At 44.9% G+C, this 18567-nt stretch overlaps 1 protein-coding gene across 1 annotated transcript; it reads left to right on the top strand.

The window, feature by feature from the left end:
* The first annotated feature begins 407 nt into the window (after positions 1-407).
* LOC141051491 (uncharacterized) lies at positions 408-17977 on the top strand. Its single transcript, XM_073548413.1, has 3 exons — positions 408-833; positions 2535-2681; positions 17942-17977. The coding sequence occupies exons 1-3, from the start codon at positions 408-410 to the stop codon at positions 17975-17977; spliced, it is 609 nt and encodes a 202-aa protein (XP_073404514.1).
* The last annotated feature ends 590 nt before the right edge of the window (positions 17978-18567 follow it).

Here is an 18567-nt window from a genome sequence, read left to right as displayed (position 1 = left end):
TAATGGCGGCCAGTGTCTGAGAGTCCCTGAGGAGTGAGTGGATGTCTGCAGCCTGGAGAAACAGCCATGTGGGAACCCTGACGTGGGTGAGATAAGGATGAGGCTGAAGAGCCTGTATAATGGACGCTATGCTGTAATGCTGTTTATGTTGCTTCTGTTGTTTATGATGACGAATAAACCTCATGGACTGTTATGGCTTATGAAAACTCGTGCTGGATCTGATTGTGTGGCTGCCAAGCGAGTGTCCCCCAACCTTGAATGACAGCGCTACCTCACAGTACCCTCAGAAAAAGGCATATGTACCCTCAGATAAATGTCCCCAAACACCAAGTTTAGGTGGAATTTGCATTAACCATGGACCTTTTGCAGGCTGGTCCATGTCCACCAAAAATCAGAAGTCAGCAAGTATGATAAAAGAGATCCGACGAGTTAGAGGGTATTGTGCACCACTTTTCCTAGAACACATTCTGCTGTCAACTTCTGACCCACTCAGCTCCGCTACCAATAAAACACTTAGCTCTGCTACCTCTCAAACACTTAGCTCTGCTACCTCTCAAACACTTAGCTCTGCTACCTCTCAAACACTTAGCTCTGCTACCTCTCAAACACTTAGCTCCGCTACCAATAAAACACTTAGCTCTGCCACCTCTCAAACACTTAGCTCTGCCACCTCTCAAACACTTAGCTCTGCTACCTCTCAAACACTTAGCTCCGCTACCTCTCAAACACATAGCTCCGCTACCAATAAAACACTTAGCTCTGCCACCTCTCAAACACTTAGCTCTGCTACCTCTCAAACACTTAGCTCCGCTACCTCTCAAACACATAGCTCCGCTACCAATAAAACACTTAGCTCTGCCACCTCTCAAACACTTAGCTCTGCCACCTCTCAAACACTTAGCTCCGCTACCAATAAAACACTTAGCTCTGCCACCTCTCAAACACTTAGCTCTGCCACCTCTCAAACACTTAGCTCCGCTACCAATAAAACACTTAGCTCTGCCACCTCTCAAACACTTAGCTCCGCTACCAATAAAACACTTAGCTCTGCCACCTCTCAAACACTTAGCTCTGCTACCTCTCAAACACTTAGCTCCGCTACCAATAAAACACTTAGCTCTGCCACCTCTCAAACACTTAGCTCTGCTACCTCTCAAACACTTAGCTCCGCTACCAATAAAACACTTAGCTCTGCCACCTCTCAAACACTTAGCTCTGCTACCTCTCAAACACTTAGCTCCGCTACCAATAAAACACTTAGCTCTGCCACCTCTCAAACACTTAGCTCTGCCACCTCTCAAACACTTAGCTCTGCTACCTCTCAAACACTTAGCTCTGCTACCTCTCAAACACTTAGCTCCGCTACCAATAAAACACTTAGCTCTGCCACCTCTCAAACACTTAGCTCTGCTACCTCTCAAACACTTAGCTCTGCCACCTCTCAAACACTTAGCTCCGCTACCTCTCAAACACATAGCTCCGCTACCTCTCAAACACATAGCTCCGCTACCTCTCAAACACTTAGCTCTGCTACCTCTCAAACATTTAGCTCTGTTACTTGTGACACACTCAGCATTGCAACCTCTGACGCTCTGTACTGACATGCTCAGCTCTGCTATCTCAGAAACACTTAAGCTCCCGTCACATGGCTAGCGAGATCGCTGCTGAGTCACAAGTTTTGTGATGCAGCAGCGATCTCACCAGTGATATTGCTGTCTGTGACACTTCTCAACCCCCCCCCCGCCGGGTATCGCTGATCATCCTGGAATGGCCAGGACATTTTTTTGATCTCTGGTCTCCTGCTGGCCAGCACGCATCGCTGCGTGTGACAGGTGGGAGACCAGCGATCTGGAGCTGGTAACCAAGGTACACATCGGGTTTCTAAGGGACGTGCGCCGCTTAGAAACCCGATGTGTACCTTGGTTACCAGCTCCCTGCACCAGCGCGCTGGTAACTAAGGTAAACAGTGGGTAACTAAGCGACGTGCATCTCTTGTTACCCGCGTGTCGCTGGTGCTGATCGCTAGTGAAGTTTCCTGTTTGACAACTCACCAGCGATCACATAGCGACTCACCAGCGATCCTGACACGTTCATATCGTTGTCGGGATCGCTGGTGAGTCGCTATGTGTGACGGCGCCCTAAGATTTATCAACTTTGAAACAATTAATTCTGCTACCTCTGGCATATTCATCTCTGCTACCTCTGAAACACTTAGCTCTGCTACCTCTAAAAACAGCTAGCTTTTTTTTTTTTTACGTATGACACCCTCAGTTCTGCAGCCTCTGACACTTCGAGCTCTGCCCTGCTACCTAGCACACATTCAGCTCTGCTACCTCTGACCCACTCTGAGGCTGGAATGGGGCTACCTATGACACCCTTAGCTCTGCTGCTTATGGCACTCCTCCTACCTCTGCCCTGCTACCTATGACACACTCAGCTCTGCTACCTATGACACACTCAGCCCTACTACCTATGACACACTCAGCTCTGCTACCTATGACACACTCAGCTCTGCTACTTCTGACACACTCAGCTCTGCTACCTATGACACACTCAGCTCTGCTACTTCTGACACACTCAGCTCTGCTACTTCTGACACACTCAGCTCTGCTACCTATGACACACTCAGCACTGCTACCTATGGCACACTCAGCACTGCTACCTATGGCACACTCAGCTCTGTAGCCTATGACACACTCAGCTCTGCTACCTATGACACACTCAGCTCTGCTACCTATGACACACTCAGCTCTGCTACCTATGACACACTCAGCTCTGCTACTTCTGACCCACTCAACTCTGCTATCTGTGACACACTCAGCTCTGCTACCTATGACACACTCAGCTCTGCTACCTATGACACACTCAGCTCTGCTACCTATGACACACTCAGCTCTGCTACCTATGACACACTCAGCTCTGCTACCTATGACACACTCAGCTCTGCTACCTATGACACACTCAGCTCTGTAGCCTATGACACACTCAGCTCTGCTACTTCTGACACACTCAGCTCTGCTACCTATGACCACACTCAGCTCTGTAGCATTTTAAAACAATAGATGTTTGCCAAGGTCAGACTGTTCTTTGTTCCAATGTGAAGATCACTTCCACCCAGAACAAGCAGAAAGGTACAAGCAGCACATGAGGCTCATGAGTGCCCTGGATCCTTCCTCACAGTGGATTCTATTTAACCTGTGCATCCACTGTGGCTGATAACAGAAAGTAGTGACGACCATTAATTTTTCTGTGTGGATCTAGTTTTTGTTCCATCTTCAACATGAAACTTTCTGCATTACACATATCCTCAATACAACTAAACAACGACACAAACACAGGTGACTCCTCGGGGGCGGAGCAATGAGCGATGCAACCTAAGTTGCTGATATATATTAGGGGGAGGATAGAAAGGTTTCTTCCTCAGTAATCTTCATAATGTGGGAGAATTCCTAATAATCACACATATAGGAACATATCAGCAGTCAGTATCACACGGGATAGGATTAGATACACGGCTCAGCAATCAGTATCACACAGGAAAGGATTAGATACACAGCTCAGCAGTCAGTATCACACAGGATAGGATTAGATACACGGCTCAGCAGTCAGTATCACACAGGAGAGTATTAGATACACGGCTCAGCAGTCAGTATCACACAGGAGAGTATTAGATACACGGCTCAGCAGTCAGTATCACACAGGAGAGTATTAGATACACGGCTCAGCAGTCAGTATCACACAGGAGAGTATTAGATACACGGCTCAGCAGTCAGTATCACACAGGAGAGGATTAGATACACAGCTCAGCAGTCAGTATCACACAGGATAGGATTAGATACACGGCTCAGCAGTCAGTATCACACAGGAGAGGATTAGATACACGGCTCAGCAGTCAGTATCACACAGGATAGGAATAGATACATGGCTCAGCAGTCAGTATCACACAGGATAGGATTAGATACACGGCTCAGTAGTCAGTATCACACAGGATAGGATTAGATACACGGCTCAGCAGTCAGTATCACACAGGAGAGGATTAGATACACGGCTCAGCAGTCAGTATCACACAGGATAGGATTAGATACATGGCTCAGTAGTCAGTATCACACAGGAGAGGATTAGATACACGGCTCAGCAGTCAGTATCACACAGGAGAGGATTAGATACACGGCTCAGCAGTCAGTATCACACAGGAGAGGATTAGATACACGGCTCAGCAGTCAGTATCACACAGGAGAGGATTAGATACACGGCTCAGCTGACAGTATCACACAGGACAGGATTAGATACACGGCTCACCAGACAGTATCACACAGGACAGGATTAGATACACGGCTCACCAGACAGTATCACACAGTATAGGATTCGATACACTGCTCAGCAGTCAGTATCACACAGGATAGGATTAGATACACGGCTCAGCAGACAGTATCACACAGGATAGGATTAGATACACGGCCCAGCAGACAGTATCACACAGGATAGAATTAGATACACGGCTCAGCAGACAGTATCACACAGGATTGGATTAGATACATGGCCCAGCAGTCAGTATCACACAGGACAGGATTAGATACACAGCTCACCAGACAGTATCACACAGGATAGGATTAGATACACGGCTCAGCAGACAGTATCACACAATAGGATTAGATACACGGCTCAGCAGACAGTATCACATAGGATAGGATTAGATACACGGCTCAGCAGACAGTATCACACAGTATAGGATTAGATACATGGCTCAGCAGTCAGTATCACACAGGATAGGATTAGATACACGACTCAGCAGTCAGTATCACACAGGACAGGATTAGATACACGGCTCACCAGACAGTATCACACAGGGTAGGATTAGATACACGGCTCAGCAGACAGTATCACACAGTATAGGATTAGATACACGGCTCAGCAGTCAGTATCACACAGGACAGGATTAGATACACGGCTCAGCAGTCAGTATCACACAGGACAGGATTAGATACACGGCTCAGCAGACAGTATCACACAGGAGCGGATTAGATACACAGCTCAGCAGTCAGTATCACACAGTATTGGCTTACAGTATGGGCCCTGTATTGTTCAACATCTTTATCAATGATTTAGATGAAGGAATTGAGGGTAAACTGATTAAATTTGCTGATGACACAAAGCTAGGAGGGATAGCGCTAATACTAGAAAAGAGAGAGAAGATTCAAAAAGATATAAATAAACTGGAGAAGTGGGCAGCAACTAACAGAATGGTTTTTAACAGGGAAAAATGCAAAGTACTACATCTGGGTAATAAAAATGAAAAAAGCATATATAGAATGGGAGGAATAGGGCTAAGCAACAGCACATGTGAAAAAGACTTGGGTATACTAATAGATCACAGACTGAATATGAGTCAACAGTGTGATGCAGCAGCAAAAAAGGCAAATGCAATTCTAGGATATATTAACAGAAGCATACAGTCTAGATCACGTGAAGTCATTATTTACCTCTACTCCTCTTTGGTCAGACCTCATCTGGAATACTATGTGCTGTTTTGGGCACCACATTTTAAAAAAGACATCAACAAACTGGAGCAAGTTCAGAAAAGAGCAACCAGAATGGTGACCGGTCTGCAAACCCTGTCTTATGAGGAAAGGTTGCAGGATCTGGGATTGTTTAGTTTGCAAAAGAGAAGACTGAGAGGAGACTTAATAGCTGTCTACAAATATCTAAAGGGCTGTCACATTGTAGAAGGATCAACTTTATTCTCATTTGCACAAGGAAAGACTAGAAGCAATGGGATGAAACTGAATGGGAGGAGACACAGATTAGATATTAGAAAAAACTTTTTGACAGAGTGATCAATGAGTGGAACAGGCTGCCACGAGAAGTGGTGAGTTCTCCTTCAATGGACGTCTTCAAACAGAGGCTGGACAGACATCTGACTGGGATGATTTAGCGAATCCTGCTTTGAGCAGGGGGTTGGACCAGATGGCCCAGGAGGTCCCTTCCAACTCTACGATTCTATGATTCTATGAAGATGCAGCAGGGTAGCCAACCGTCCAGATAGAAATTCCAGGACAGTCCGTAAGATTAGGGAGGGAGGTGGCTGTCAGTTGCTTTACATGATCCAACCGAAATTTCAGTTTTTCTAACAAGACTTTTTACGAACTGTAACCCTTCCAGGATCCCTGCATCCGTCCTCTTACTGACTCGCTTTTTTTATTCGTTTTTTTCTCATATTACATTTTAATCAAGGAAACATAGAAAGAAATCTGTGTGGTAGGAACGGGGCCATATCCCCTTCCTCCTGGTTCACCTCACTGTCTTATAGTCCGGGCCGGTTTTAGGTAAAGTGGGGCCCCAGACAAAAGTTTAAAATGGGGCCCCAAATGCTAACATATTGCACATCACACAGAAGCATTTCGGTTGTAGTTACATGCGCTGAGTTCAGGCCGCTAAATGAGTGTGAGCGACAATATTGAAGTCGTTCGACGCTTGTTTCACGGCCTCTTAACACCAATTGAGAAAGAATGATGGGGACAGAACGATCACTTATGGATCACTAACAGATCACCAATCACCATACAGTATCATGTTATCAGCAGCACATCTACAGTTTACACCGGCGATGTGCTGCCGAGAACAATGATCTTTGTTCCGGCATAAACAATCCAATCACTCGATGAATATACAGCATTTTTCTTGTTTAGTATATTACACCCCATAGTCCTCCATATATTATAATGTGCGCCACAGTCCTCCATATTGTAAAATGCACACCCCATAGTCCTCCATATAATATAATGTGCCCCATAGTCCTCCATATAGTATAATACACTCTCTATAGTCCTCCATTTATTAAAATACACTCCTCAGTCCTCCATATAGTATAATACACTCCTCATAGTGCTCCATATAGTATAATGCACCGCCATAGTCATCCATGTAGTACAATTCACTTCCCATAGTATAATGCACCGCCATAGTCATCCATATAGTATAATACACTCCCTATAGTCCTCCATATATTAAAATACACTCCTCAGTCCTCCATTTAGTATTATACACTTCCCATAGTCCTACATATATTAAAATACACTGTTCAGTCCTCCATATAGTATAATACACTCCTCATAGTGCTCCAAATAGTATAATGCACCGCCATAGTCATCCATGTAGTACAATCCACTTCCCATAGTATAATGCACCAAATAGTTCTTCATATAGTATAATGTATTCCCCATAGTCCTCGATACAGTATAATGCAGGCCACATATATAATATAGTGCAGCCACCCCACAGAGTATAGTGCAGCCACCCCAGAGTATAATGCAGCCACTCCACAGAATATATTGTAGCCCCCACAGAATATAATGCAGCCACTCCACAGAATATATTGTTGCCCCCTCAGAGTATAATGCAGTCCCACCATACAATATAATGGAACCCCAATAGAACATAATTTGGCCCCCTCATAGTATAATGCATCCCCTCCATATAATATAATGCAGCCCCCTTATATAGTATAATGTAACCCTGCCATAGAATACAATGTAGCACTCCTCACAAAGTATAATGCAGCCCCTCATAGAATATAATGTAGCCCTCTCATAAAGTATAATGAAGCCCCCCACAGAATATAATGCAGCCCCCATAGAATATAATGTTGCCACCTTATATAGTATAATGTAGCCCCCTCATAGAGTATGATGCAATCACCCTCATAGAATATAATACATATAATACAGCCCCCACAGAATATAATGTAGCCCCCAATAGAATAAAATACAGTCCTTCTCCACAAAGAATATAATGTAGCCCCATCAAAGTGTATGATGCAATCTTCCCTCACAGAATACAATACAGCCCCCCATAGAATTTAATGTATTTAATGTAGCTCCCATAGAATGTAATACAGCCCACCTCTCCATAGAATATAATGTAGCCCCATCAAAGAGTATGATGCAATCCTCCCTCATAGAATTTAATACAGCCCCCCATAGAATATAATGTAGCCCCCCATATAATATGATACAGCCCACCTGAGGGGCTATTATACTGTATAGGACATCATGTGGTGCCATTATACTGTATGGAACACCATGCGGGGTCATTACACTGTATGGAACATCATGTAGGGCTATTATACTGTATGGAACGCCATATGGGGTCATTACACTGTATGGAGTATCATGTAGGTCTATTATTTTGTATGGAACACTGAGGGGCCATTGACCTGTATGGAGCATCATGTGGGGCTTGTTATGAATGAGTCACCGGAGGAGGAGAAAACAAAAATACAAGCTAAGTCCAGAAGAGGTTGGTAGCTATCGGATTGCAGACCCCTGATCCTATACACCACAACTAACAGTAGCCGTGGGGGGTTCCTACGGTGCCCTAGACCCCTCGTCACAGCCGGAAAACTACATAAGCCTAAAGAAGGAAAGGGGAAATCTAAACTGCCCCAGAGCAGACCCCAAAGCAATAGACAGCCCCCAACATGTATTGCCGGTGAAATAAAGATGAAAACACAAACACAGACAGAAAGACAGGCTGAGCAAACGATGGGGCCCAACTAACTAGATAGGACAGGACAGAAAAGATGCTGGCTGCAATCCGCAAAAAACCCTACCAAAAATGTCCCAACCGTCTGATAGGGAAAAAGGCCCTGAAGTCGCTAGACTTCAAAATCACTTTATCAGCACTCAGGTATATTCTGAAAACAGAGCAAAGAGATCAACTGATCAGAGACAAAAATGGAATTCAGCCAGTCCCAACCAGGACTGGCTGAATACAAACACTAAGGAAACCAGACAAAATCTCATGGAATAATAGCAGGGCAAAAACTTAGCTTTTAGTAGACAGGAACTAAACTGGATGCAAGAGCTCAGAGCAGAAAGGATCACCAGCAGCCCTGCAGGGCATCGGCTGCCTTATATCCACTCAGAAATTCCAGATGTCCAATCACACTCCGCCTGTTCAGATGACAGGTTCTTCCCATCCCAATCAATTTCACTACCTCTCTTCACCAGCAGAGGGAGTTCATCAGACATCAAAGGTGAAGGGGAGAATGAACTCACAACAGTACCTCCCCCTTGAGGAGGGGTCACCGAACCCTCATCCACGCCACCAGGGCGATCAGGATGGGCCCGATGAAGAGCACGAACCAATCTTTTGGCATGAATATCGGATGCAGGGACCCAAGAATTATCCTCCTGGCCATAACCCTTCCATTTAACCAAATACTGGAGTCTCCGTCTAGCCAGACAAGAATCCAGTATCTTCTCAACCTCATATTCCACATTACCTTCAACCAATACAGGGTCAGGAGGTGCCACCACAGGAACTACTGGCTCAACAAACCTCTTTAACAGAGACTTATGAAACATGTTATGGATCTTGAATGTAACAGGAAGAGCCAATCGAAAAGAGACCGGATTAAGAATCTCCAAAATCTTGTAAGGTCCAATAAATCTAGGTTTAAACTTTGGAGAAGCCACCTTCATAGAGATATTCTTTGATGACAACCAAACCATATCACCCACCTTAAACCGGGGACCAATGGTCCTATGCCGGTTGGAAAACCGCTGGGCCTTTTCCTGGGAGAGAGACAACTTATCCACCACTTGGTCCCAGATCTGGTGCATTCTCTCCACCACAGTGTCAACACCTGGGCAGGCAGAAGACTCCACCTGCCCTGAAGAGAATCGAGGATGAAACCCAAAGTTACAAAAAAAAGGTGACATCAAAGTGGCAGAACTAGCTCTTTTATTTAAAGCAAATTCGGCCAAGGGCAAAAATGAAACCCAATCATCCTGATCAGCAGAAATAAAACATCTCAAATACGACTCCAAAGTCTGGTTTGTTCTCTCCGTCTGCCCATTGGTCTGAGGGTGAAACGCAGAGGAGAAGGACAACTGAATTCCCAGCTTGGAACAGAAAGTCCTCCAAAATCTATAAACAAACTGAACTCCTCTGTCAGATACAATGTTCTCAGGAATCCCGTGCAAGCGAACCACCTGTTGCAAAAACAAGGGCACCAACTCTGAGGAAGATGGCAACTTAGGGAGTGGTACAAGATGGACCATCTTAGAGAATCTATCACAAATCACCCAAATAACAGTCATTCTCTGAGAGACAGGCATATCAGAGATAAAATCCATTGAAATATGGGTCCATGGCCTCCTGGGCACCGGCAAAGGCATCAACAACCCACTAGAGCGAGAACAAGGTTTAGACCGGGAGCAAGTCCCACAGGACTGCACAAAATACCTGACATCACGAGACAAGGCGGGCCACCAAAAAGACCGACTCACCAAATCTCTAGTACCAAAAATACTTGGATGACCAGCCAATGCGGAGCAATGAACCTCAGACATCACTCTCTTCCTCCACTGGTCAGGAACATACAATTTTCCAATGGGACAACGCTCAGGTTTGTCCTCCTGAAACTCTTCCAGAACACGTCTCAAATCGGGCGAGATGGCAGAAAGAACTACCCCCTTACCTAAGATGGTAGCAGGCTTGGTCACAATAGGAGAATCAGCAAAGAAACTCCTAGAGAGGGCGTCTGCCTTGACATTCTTAGTGCCCGGAAGAAAAGAGACCACAAAATAAAAACGTGTGAAAGACAAGGCCCACCTAGCCTGTCTAGGATTCAAGCGTTTGGCCGACTCCAGGTAAATCAAATTCTTGTGGTCAGTAAGGACCACGACTTGATGTTTAGCTCCCTCCAACCAATGTCTCCACTCCTCAAATGCCCATTTCATGGCTAACAGTTCCCGATTCCCCTCATCATAGTTACGTTCGGATGGGGAGAACTTTCGGGAAAGGAAAGCACAGGGATTCATTTTAGATGTTACTGGATCTTTTTGGGACAAAACAGCTCCTGCACCAATCTCAGAAGCGTCCACCTCTACCTGAAACGGGAGTGAGACATCAGGTTGCCGCAAAACCGGAGCAGAAGTGAACCTTCGCTTCAGCTCCTGAAAGGAAGAAACAGCCTCCGGAGACCAATTCAGCACATCAGCCCCCTTCTTAGTCAAATCAGTCAATGGTTTGGCAATACCAGAAAAATTAGCTATAAATTTACGATAAAAATTAGCAAAACCCAAAAACTTCTGGAGGGCCTTCAATGAAGTGGGCTGAACCCAATCATAAATGGCCTGTACCTTGGCCGGGTCCATTTCAATAGTTGACGGAGACAAAATAAATCCCAAAAATGAAATTCTCTGTACACCAAAAAGGCATTTCGATCCCTTGACATACAGGGAATTCTCCCGGAACACAGTCCGAACATGTTCCACATGAGAGTCCCAATCCTTGGAAAAGATCAAAATATCATCCAGATAGATGATCAAAAATTTATCCACAAAGTCTCGGAAAATATCATTCATGAAGCACTGGAAGACAGAAGGGGCATTAGTGAGCCCAAAAGGCTTCACCAGGTACTCAAAATGTCCCTCCGGAGTATTAAATGCCGTCTTCCATTCATCCCCCTGCTTAATGCGAATAAGATTATACTCCCCCCTGAGGTCAAGCTTGGTAAAACAGCAAGCACCTTTAACTCTGGAGAATAGATCAGAAATCAGGGGTAACGGATACTGATATTTAACAGTAATTTTGTTGAGGGAACGATAGTCAATACAAGGCCTTAATGAACCATCTTTCTTGGCCACAAAAAAGCCCCCAGCACCTAAGGGTGAAGAGGATGGTCTAATATGACCCTTCTCCAACGACTCCTTAATATAGGATCGCATAGCCTCGTGCTCGGGTACAGATAAATTGAAAAGTCGACCCTTGGGAAATTTACACCCAGGGCTCAGCTCAATTGCACAGTCATAACTCCTATGAGGAGGCAAAGACGCAGACTCATTCTCACTAAATACATCATAAAAATCAGCCAAATAGTCAGGAACATCATGCGACTGGGGAGAGGTGGAGAAAATAGGAGCGTCACTAAGGGCACACCGACAACCCCAACTCACCACAGACACAGATTTCCAATCCAAAACTGGATTATGGATTTGCAACCAGGGAAACCCCAGAACGATGGTATCATGCAAATTATGCAACACCAAAAATCTGCAATTTTCTTGATGGTCTGGGGCGACCTGCATTAACACCTGGGTCCAAAACTGAGGTTTATTCTTTGCCAAAGTAGTAGCATCAATACCCCTCAAAGGGATAGGCGTCCGCAGAGGTGTCATAGGAAATCCATAACGTTTAGCAAAATCCAAGTCCATCAGGTTCAGAGCTGCTCCCGAATCCACAAAAGCCTTAGCGGAAAATGTGGACAGGGAGCAGATCAGAGTAATTGCCAGAAGAAACTTAGGTTGAACACCACCCACAGCAAATGTGTGTGCAAAATGTTTCTCTCATTTAGGGGACAGAAATAATATGAGAGGCATCTCCACAGAAAAAACACAGCTTATTACGCTTTCTGAACTCCTGACGTTGCGCCCTAGACAAAACTCTATCACATTGCATAGGTTCAGACATTTGTTCAACAGGTGGCAACACCTCTTGTGCAGTTTTGCGTTCACGCAAACGCCGATCAACCTGAATGGCTAATGACATAGAATCGTCAATACCAGAGGGAACAGGAAATCCCACCATAGTATCTTTTACGGTTTATGACAAACCCTTCCGAAAGAGAGCTGCCAAGGCACCATCATTCCAGGTAGTAAGGAACGCCCACTTTCGGAATTTTTGACAGTACAACTCTGCAGAATCCTGACCCTGGCTCAATGCCAACAGGGCCTTTTCAGCCTGATCAATAGCATTAGGTTCATCATACAACAACCCCAAGGCCTGAAAAAATGCGTTCACATCAGTCAGAATAGGATAATCAGGTTTCAAAGAAAACGCCCAATCCTGGGGATCACCGCGCAGCAAGGAGATGAAAATTTTAACCTGCTGCGCGGAGCTCCCCGATGAGTTAGGCTTCAAGGCAAAAAATAATTTACAATTATTCTTAAAATTCAGAAATTTAGACCGATCCCCAAAAAACACATCAGGAGTAGGGATCTTTGGTTCAGCAGCATGTGAATAAGCAAGATAGGCGGAAATTCCCCACACTTCAGCAGTAAGCTGCTCTACACGATCAGACAATTGCTTAATCTCCATTGAGAAAAAATTCCCCCTACGGCCTCAGAGAAATAGAGGAAAAAATATACACACAAAAAAAAATTCTGACACTTTTTTTTTTTTTTTTACAATTCTCTCCTGCTATTGAGTACCCTAGAATCTGCGGTATGGCTGGTGATTCTGTTATGAATGAGTCACCGGAGGAGGAGAAAACAAAAATACAAGCTAAGTCCAGAAAACCGGAGAGGTTGGTAGCTATCGGATTGCAGACCCCTGATCCTATACACCACAACTAACAGTAGCCGTGGGGGGTTCCTACGGTGCCCTAGACCCCTTGTCACAGCCGGAGAACTACATAAGCCTAAAGAAGGAAAGGGGAAATCTAAACTGCCCCAGAGCAGACCCCAAAGCAATAGACAGCCCCCAACATGTATTGTCGGTGAAATACAGATGAAAACACAAACACAGACAGAAAGACAGGCTGAGCAAACGATGGGACCCAACTAACTAGATAGGACAGGACAGAAAAGATGCTGGCTGCAATCCGCAAAAAACCCTACCAAAAATGTCCCAACCGTCTGATAGGGAAAAAAGCCCTGAAGTCGCTAGACTTCAAAATCACTATATCAGCACTCAGGTATATTCTGAAAACAGAGCAAAGAGATCAACTGATCAGAGACAAAAATGGAATTCAGCCAGTCCCAACCAGGACAGGCTGAATACAAACACTAAGGAAACCAGACACAATCTCATGGAATAATAGCAGGGCAAAAACTTAGCTTTTAGTAGACAGGAACTAAACTGGATGCAAGAGCTCAGAGCAGAAAGGATCACCAGCAGCCCTGCAGGGCATCGGCTGCCTTATATCCACTCAGAAATTCCAGATGTCCAATCACACTCCGCCTGTTCAGATGACAGGTTCTTCCCATCCCAATCAATTTCACTACCTCTCTTCACCAGCAGAGGGAGTCCATCAGACATCAAAGGTGAAGGGGAGAATGAACTCACAACAGGGGCTATTATACTGCATGGAACACTATCAGGAGCCATTAAACTGTATGGAACACTGTGGGGCCATTATACCTTATGAAGCATCCTGTGGGACTATTATACTAAGCGGAGCATCATGTGGTGCCATTATACTGTATGTTGTACTATGTGGAGCCATTATATTGTATAGAGAGAATCATGTGGGGCTGTAATACTGTATGGAGCACCATGTGGGACTATTATACTGTATGTTGCACTATGTGGAGCCATTATACAGTATAGAGAGAATCATGTGGGACTATTATACTGTATGGAGCACTATGTGGGGCCATTATACTGTATGGAGCACTATGTGGGGCCATTATACTGTATGGAGCACTATGTGGGGCCATTATACTGTATGGAGCACTGTGTGAGTCCATTATACTGTATGGAGTACTATGTGGAGCCATTATACTGTATGTTGCACTATGTTGGGCCATTATACTGTATAGAGTATCATTTGGGGCTGTTATACTGTATGGAGCACTATGTGGATCCATTATACTGTATGAAACACTGTGTGGAGCAATTATAGTGTATGATGCACTATGTGGGGCCATTATACTGTATGGTGTACTATGTGGGTCATTATAATGTATTGTGCATCATGTGGGGCTATTATACTGTACGGAGCAATGTGGGGCCTTTTTACTGTATGTAGCATCTTGTGGGGCCATTATACTATACGGAGCATCCTGTGGGGCCATTATACTGTACTAGATTATGGCCCGATGCTATCGCATCGGGAGAATGCGATAGCATCACACCTCTTGCCATGTTAACCCTCAACACACACACTCCTCTCACCTTTCACCATCTCCACTCACTCCTTCACTCCACATACGACCCCTTCTCTCACTCCGTCTCTCATACTCACGCAGTCATTGCCGCTGCTCCACGATCCCCGACATCTTCTTGCGCCGGCGCCATCCTGGATCCAGACGTTGTCCACGCCGGCGACATGTTCTTGCGGCGACGCCATCTTGAGTATCGTGAGATCCCGCGATAGTCAAGATGGCGTCGCCGCAAGAACATGTCGCCGGCGTGGACGACGTTGGGATCCAAAATGGCGTCGGCGAAATCTCGCGAGTTTTCGCCGACGCCATTTTGGATCCCGACGTCGTCCTCGCCGGCGACATATTCTTGCGGCGACGCCATCTTGAGTATCGCGGGATTTCGCCGATCCAAAATAGCGTCGCCGCAGGAACATGTCGCTGGCGTGGATGCCGTCGGGATCCAAAATGGCGTCGGCGGAAGAAGATGTCGGGGATCGTGGATCAGCGGCGATGACGGCGTGAGTATGAGAGACGGAGTGAGAGAAAGGGTCGTATGTGGAGTGAAAGAGTGAGTGGACGTGAGTGGAGATGGTGAAAGGTGAGAGGAGTGTGTGTGTTGAGGGTTAACATGGAAAGAGGTGTGCGGTGACGTCACCGGTTACAACTGGACGGAAGTTGTTACAACCGGAAGCTGCTTAGGGCAATTATATTATACTGTATGGAACATCATGTGGGGTCATTATACTGTACGGAGCAATGTGGGGCCATTATACTGTAAGGAGCATCCTGTGGGGTCATTATAGTGTATGGAACATCATGTGGGGCCATTATTCTGTAAGGAGGATGTTTTGTGGCAATTATACTGTATGGGGATTACAGTTGGGGAATCATATTGTGATAGGGTCCCCATTCTTTGTTGGGGAACTGAGGCAGGGGGTTACAGTAGGGTCATCATACTGTGCGTGTGGAGGAGTACACTGCGGGGGTATCATACTGTGTTTGGGAGCACTTTTGTTTGCTTCATACTTTATTATCTGTTTTATTCAAGGTTGTTTTTATCCTTTGTTATTACATATTTAAATTAGGCCATTGGGCCATGTGCTTTTTACTGCTCTTACATAACATAGTACGTAGAACAGCTGGATGATATTCCAATTAGAAAAGGTAGCAATTAGCGTAGGTTACTATTTTGAGTTTAGCAGTATCTGTTATGCTTGGGTCACCGTGGAGGAGAGCAAGCCCAAGCTAAGCCACAGAAAACCAGAGAGGTTGGTAACTAAGCGGATTGCAGACCCCTGATCCTATCCACACAACTAGCAGTAGCCGTGGAGCGTACCTATGATGATCCTAGACGCCTCAGCACAGCCGGAGAGCTAACTAAGCCTAAAGCAAGAAAGGGGAAATCTAAACTGCCCCAGAGCAGACCCCAAAGGAATAGATAGCCCCCAAACATATATTGTCGGTGAGACAAGAAGAAAACACAAACGCAGGTAGGAAAATAGATTGAGCAAACGATGGGGCCCATACTGACTAGACACGACAGGAAAGGAAAGATGCTGTCTGCAATCACGCAAAAAACCCTTCAAAAAAGTCCAACACATCTGATGCAAAAATACTGACGTCGCATGACTTCGCCCACTATATCAGCACTCTGGCATATTCTGTAAGCAGAGCAAAAAGAGGCCAATCTAATAAGGGACAAAAACAAACTGGCACAAGCAGTAACATCTGGACGGTGATTCAGCACAGCCCCAGGCGGATCTGGCTGACCCACACAAAACTGAGATGGACAAAACCAGATCAAATGTGAACAGAAGAGCAAAAGAACACTTAGCTGAGCATGTAGGGACTGAGCAGGAAACTAAGACCTCAGGAGGCAGGAAAAAAAAATCACCAGCAGGGATAGAGGGAGTCGGCTGTCTTAAATCCAGTCTGAAACCCCAGATCTCCAATCGTCGTCCTCATTATCAGGTGGCAAGCCTCTGTTAATCAGATCAGCTCCATTACCTCCAGTAACCACCAGAGGGAGCCCAGAAAGAGAACTCGCAACCCCTCCGTCAACCTGACCAGCTCCACCACCTTCAGCAGTAACCAGAGGTAGGCCAGAAAGCGAATTCACAACAAGTATCTCTATGCTTAAGTGGTCTGCACATTTTTTGGTATGCCAAATAGTGTCTTGGTAGGAGCTTGGTCAGAATTGTGTGACTTTTCATTTTACTGACCATAAACGATACTGATTTTGGCTACACCAGTTAGGATTGGGCATCTAAAGGATCCCTAGCTGTCCTGTACCCTTTGTGCAGTACCACGGTGCACCTATATGTGATTTAAGTTTTTACCATATCTAATAAAGTGTTATATTTCATTTACCTCCATTCCAATATGTTAATTCTTACATAACATACTATATTATTCCACTATAATTCCAAAAGTCAATCCTTTTATTCGATAAGGAAAAACATCCTCAATTGTAGACATTTTTTTTAACAAATATCAAGGTTGGCCTGCGACTTTGTCCAAGCTTTTAGCTTTGGCCCTCTGTGTGTTTGAGTTGGACATCTCTGCCTTAAAGGGTTTGTTCTCATCTTGGTAAAGAGTTACAATTGCAAAGAAGTTGCTAAAACAAACAACTTTGAAACATTTCTTTTGATTAAAAATCCTCTCCATTCTCAAGAACAGACCTCCACTACAATGGGTGGGTAGTGCCTTAGGTTTGGGAGCGCAGCGCTTACAAGCTCTTTGCTATAGACTCTATATCGTGCTAATGTAGGAGTTGTTTTACTAAACTGAAACCTCAGTATTCAGGTTAAATTGCACTTCGGGATAAATAAGTGGGTTTTGGATTGCAGTTTGGGAACTCGTTCTGTAAGATTCGCCATCACTGTCCTTTCCATGGATTCCATTAATTCTGTGAAGGAAATTTGCAAAGTTGCTTCAAGCAATAAAAAAAATCTAGAAAAATTAAAGTTTGCAAATTCTACCCCCTCTTCACCCAACATATATACTAGAAAAAAGGCAAAATCCCTGCTCCTTATGCCGCATAGAACGTTTCCTCATCTTATTTTCAGGTTTTGGATTGCCAGGAGATAAAAAGACGAAAATGATTCCATGTTATTGCTTCTTCTAGTTAGTGTCGTTCTTTGGTTTGGTGGATGCGGTTATTATGACATTCTGTGCTGTCCCGCTCCTGACGGCTGGTTAATTAATTCTTTCTGCCATTGACCTCTCACAAGTTTATCTCATTTATATCAATAGCTCTTAGCTAATATTTAACTGTGGCCGACGGCCAAGCGGTAAATCTTGGCAGTGACCCTTGAAAAGGATCAGTATCAAATAATGTGAAATACATGAGAATTACGTGTAATAAGTTACTGTGATAAAACACTCCGGGATCGCCTTTGCTGGGGTCAAAGGTCACGTGCGTTCAGCATGAAACTCAGGCGCACAAGTCGGGGTCCGGGTATAACTGACACTGGGCCAGGTTTATTAAAGGTGAAAGCAATGCATAAAGGAAATAAAACATAAAACAAATCCTTGCCTGTCCGGCACTAACTAAACAAGGTACAACCTAACTACCAACTGGCGGGCTTCTCCCGTCCAGCCAAACCACAGTTGCAGTGGGCACTGCTTTCATTCACGTGTGTCTCTCACACAGACAGACTCTCTGTGTTCCCAGGCTGAGACACTCACACAA

This window comes from Dendrobates tinctorius, unplaced genomic scaffold, assembly GCF_039654945.1.
Source record: "Dendrobates tinctorius isolate UK_male_01 unplaced genomic scaffold, ASM3965494v1 ptg000157l, whole genome shotgun sequence".
NCBI classification, from domain to species: domain Eukaryota; kingdom Metazoa; phylum Chordata; class Amphibia; order Anura; family Dendrobatidae; genus Dendrobates; species Dendrobates tinctorius.
Note: the sequence above shows the minus strand (reverse complement) of the source record. Positions and strands in the feature narration are given on the sequence as shown.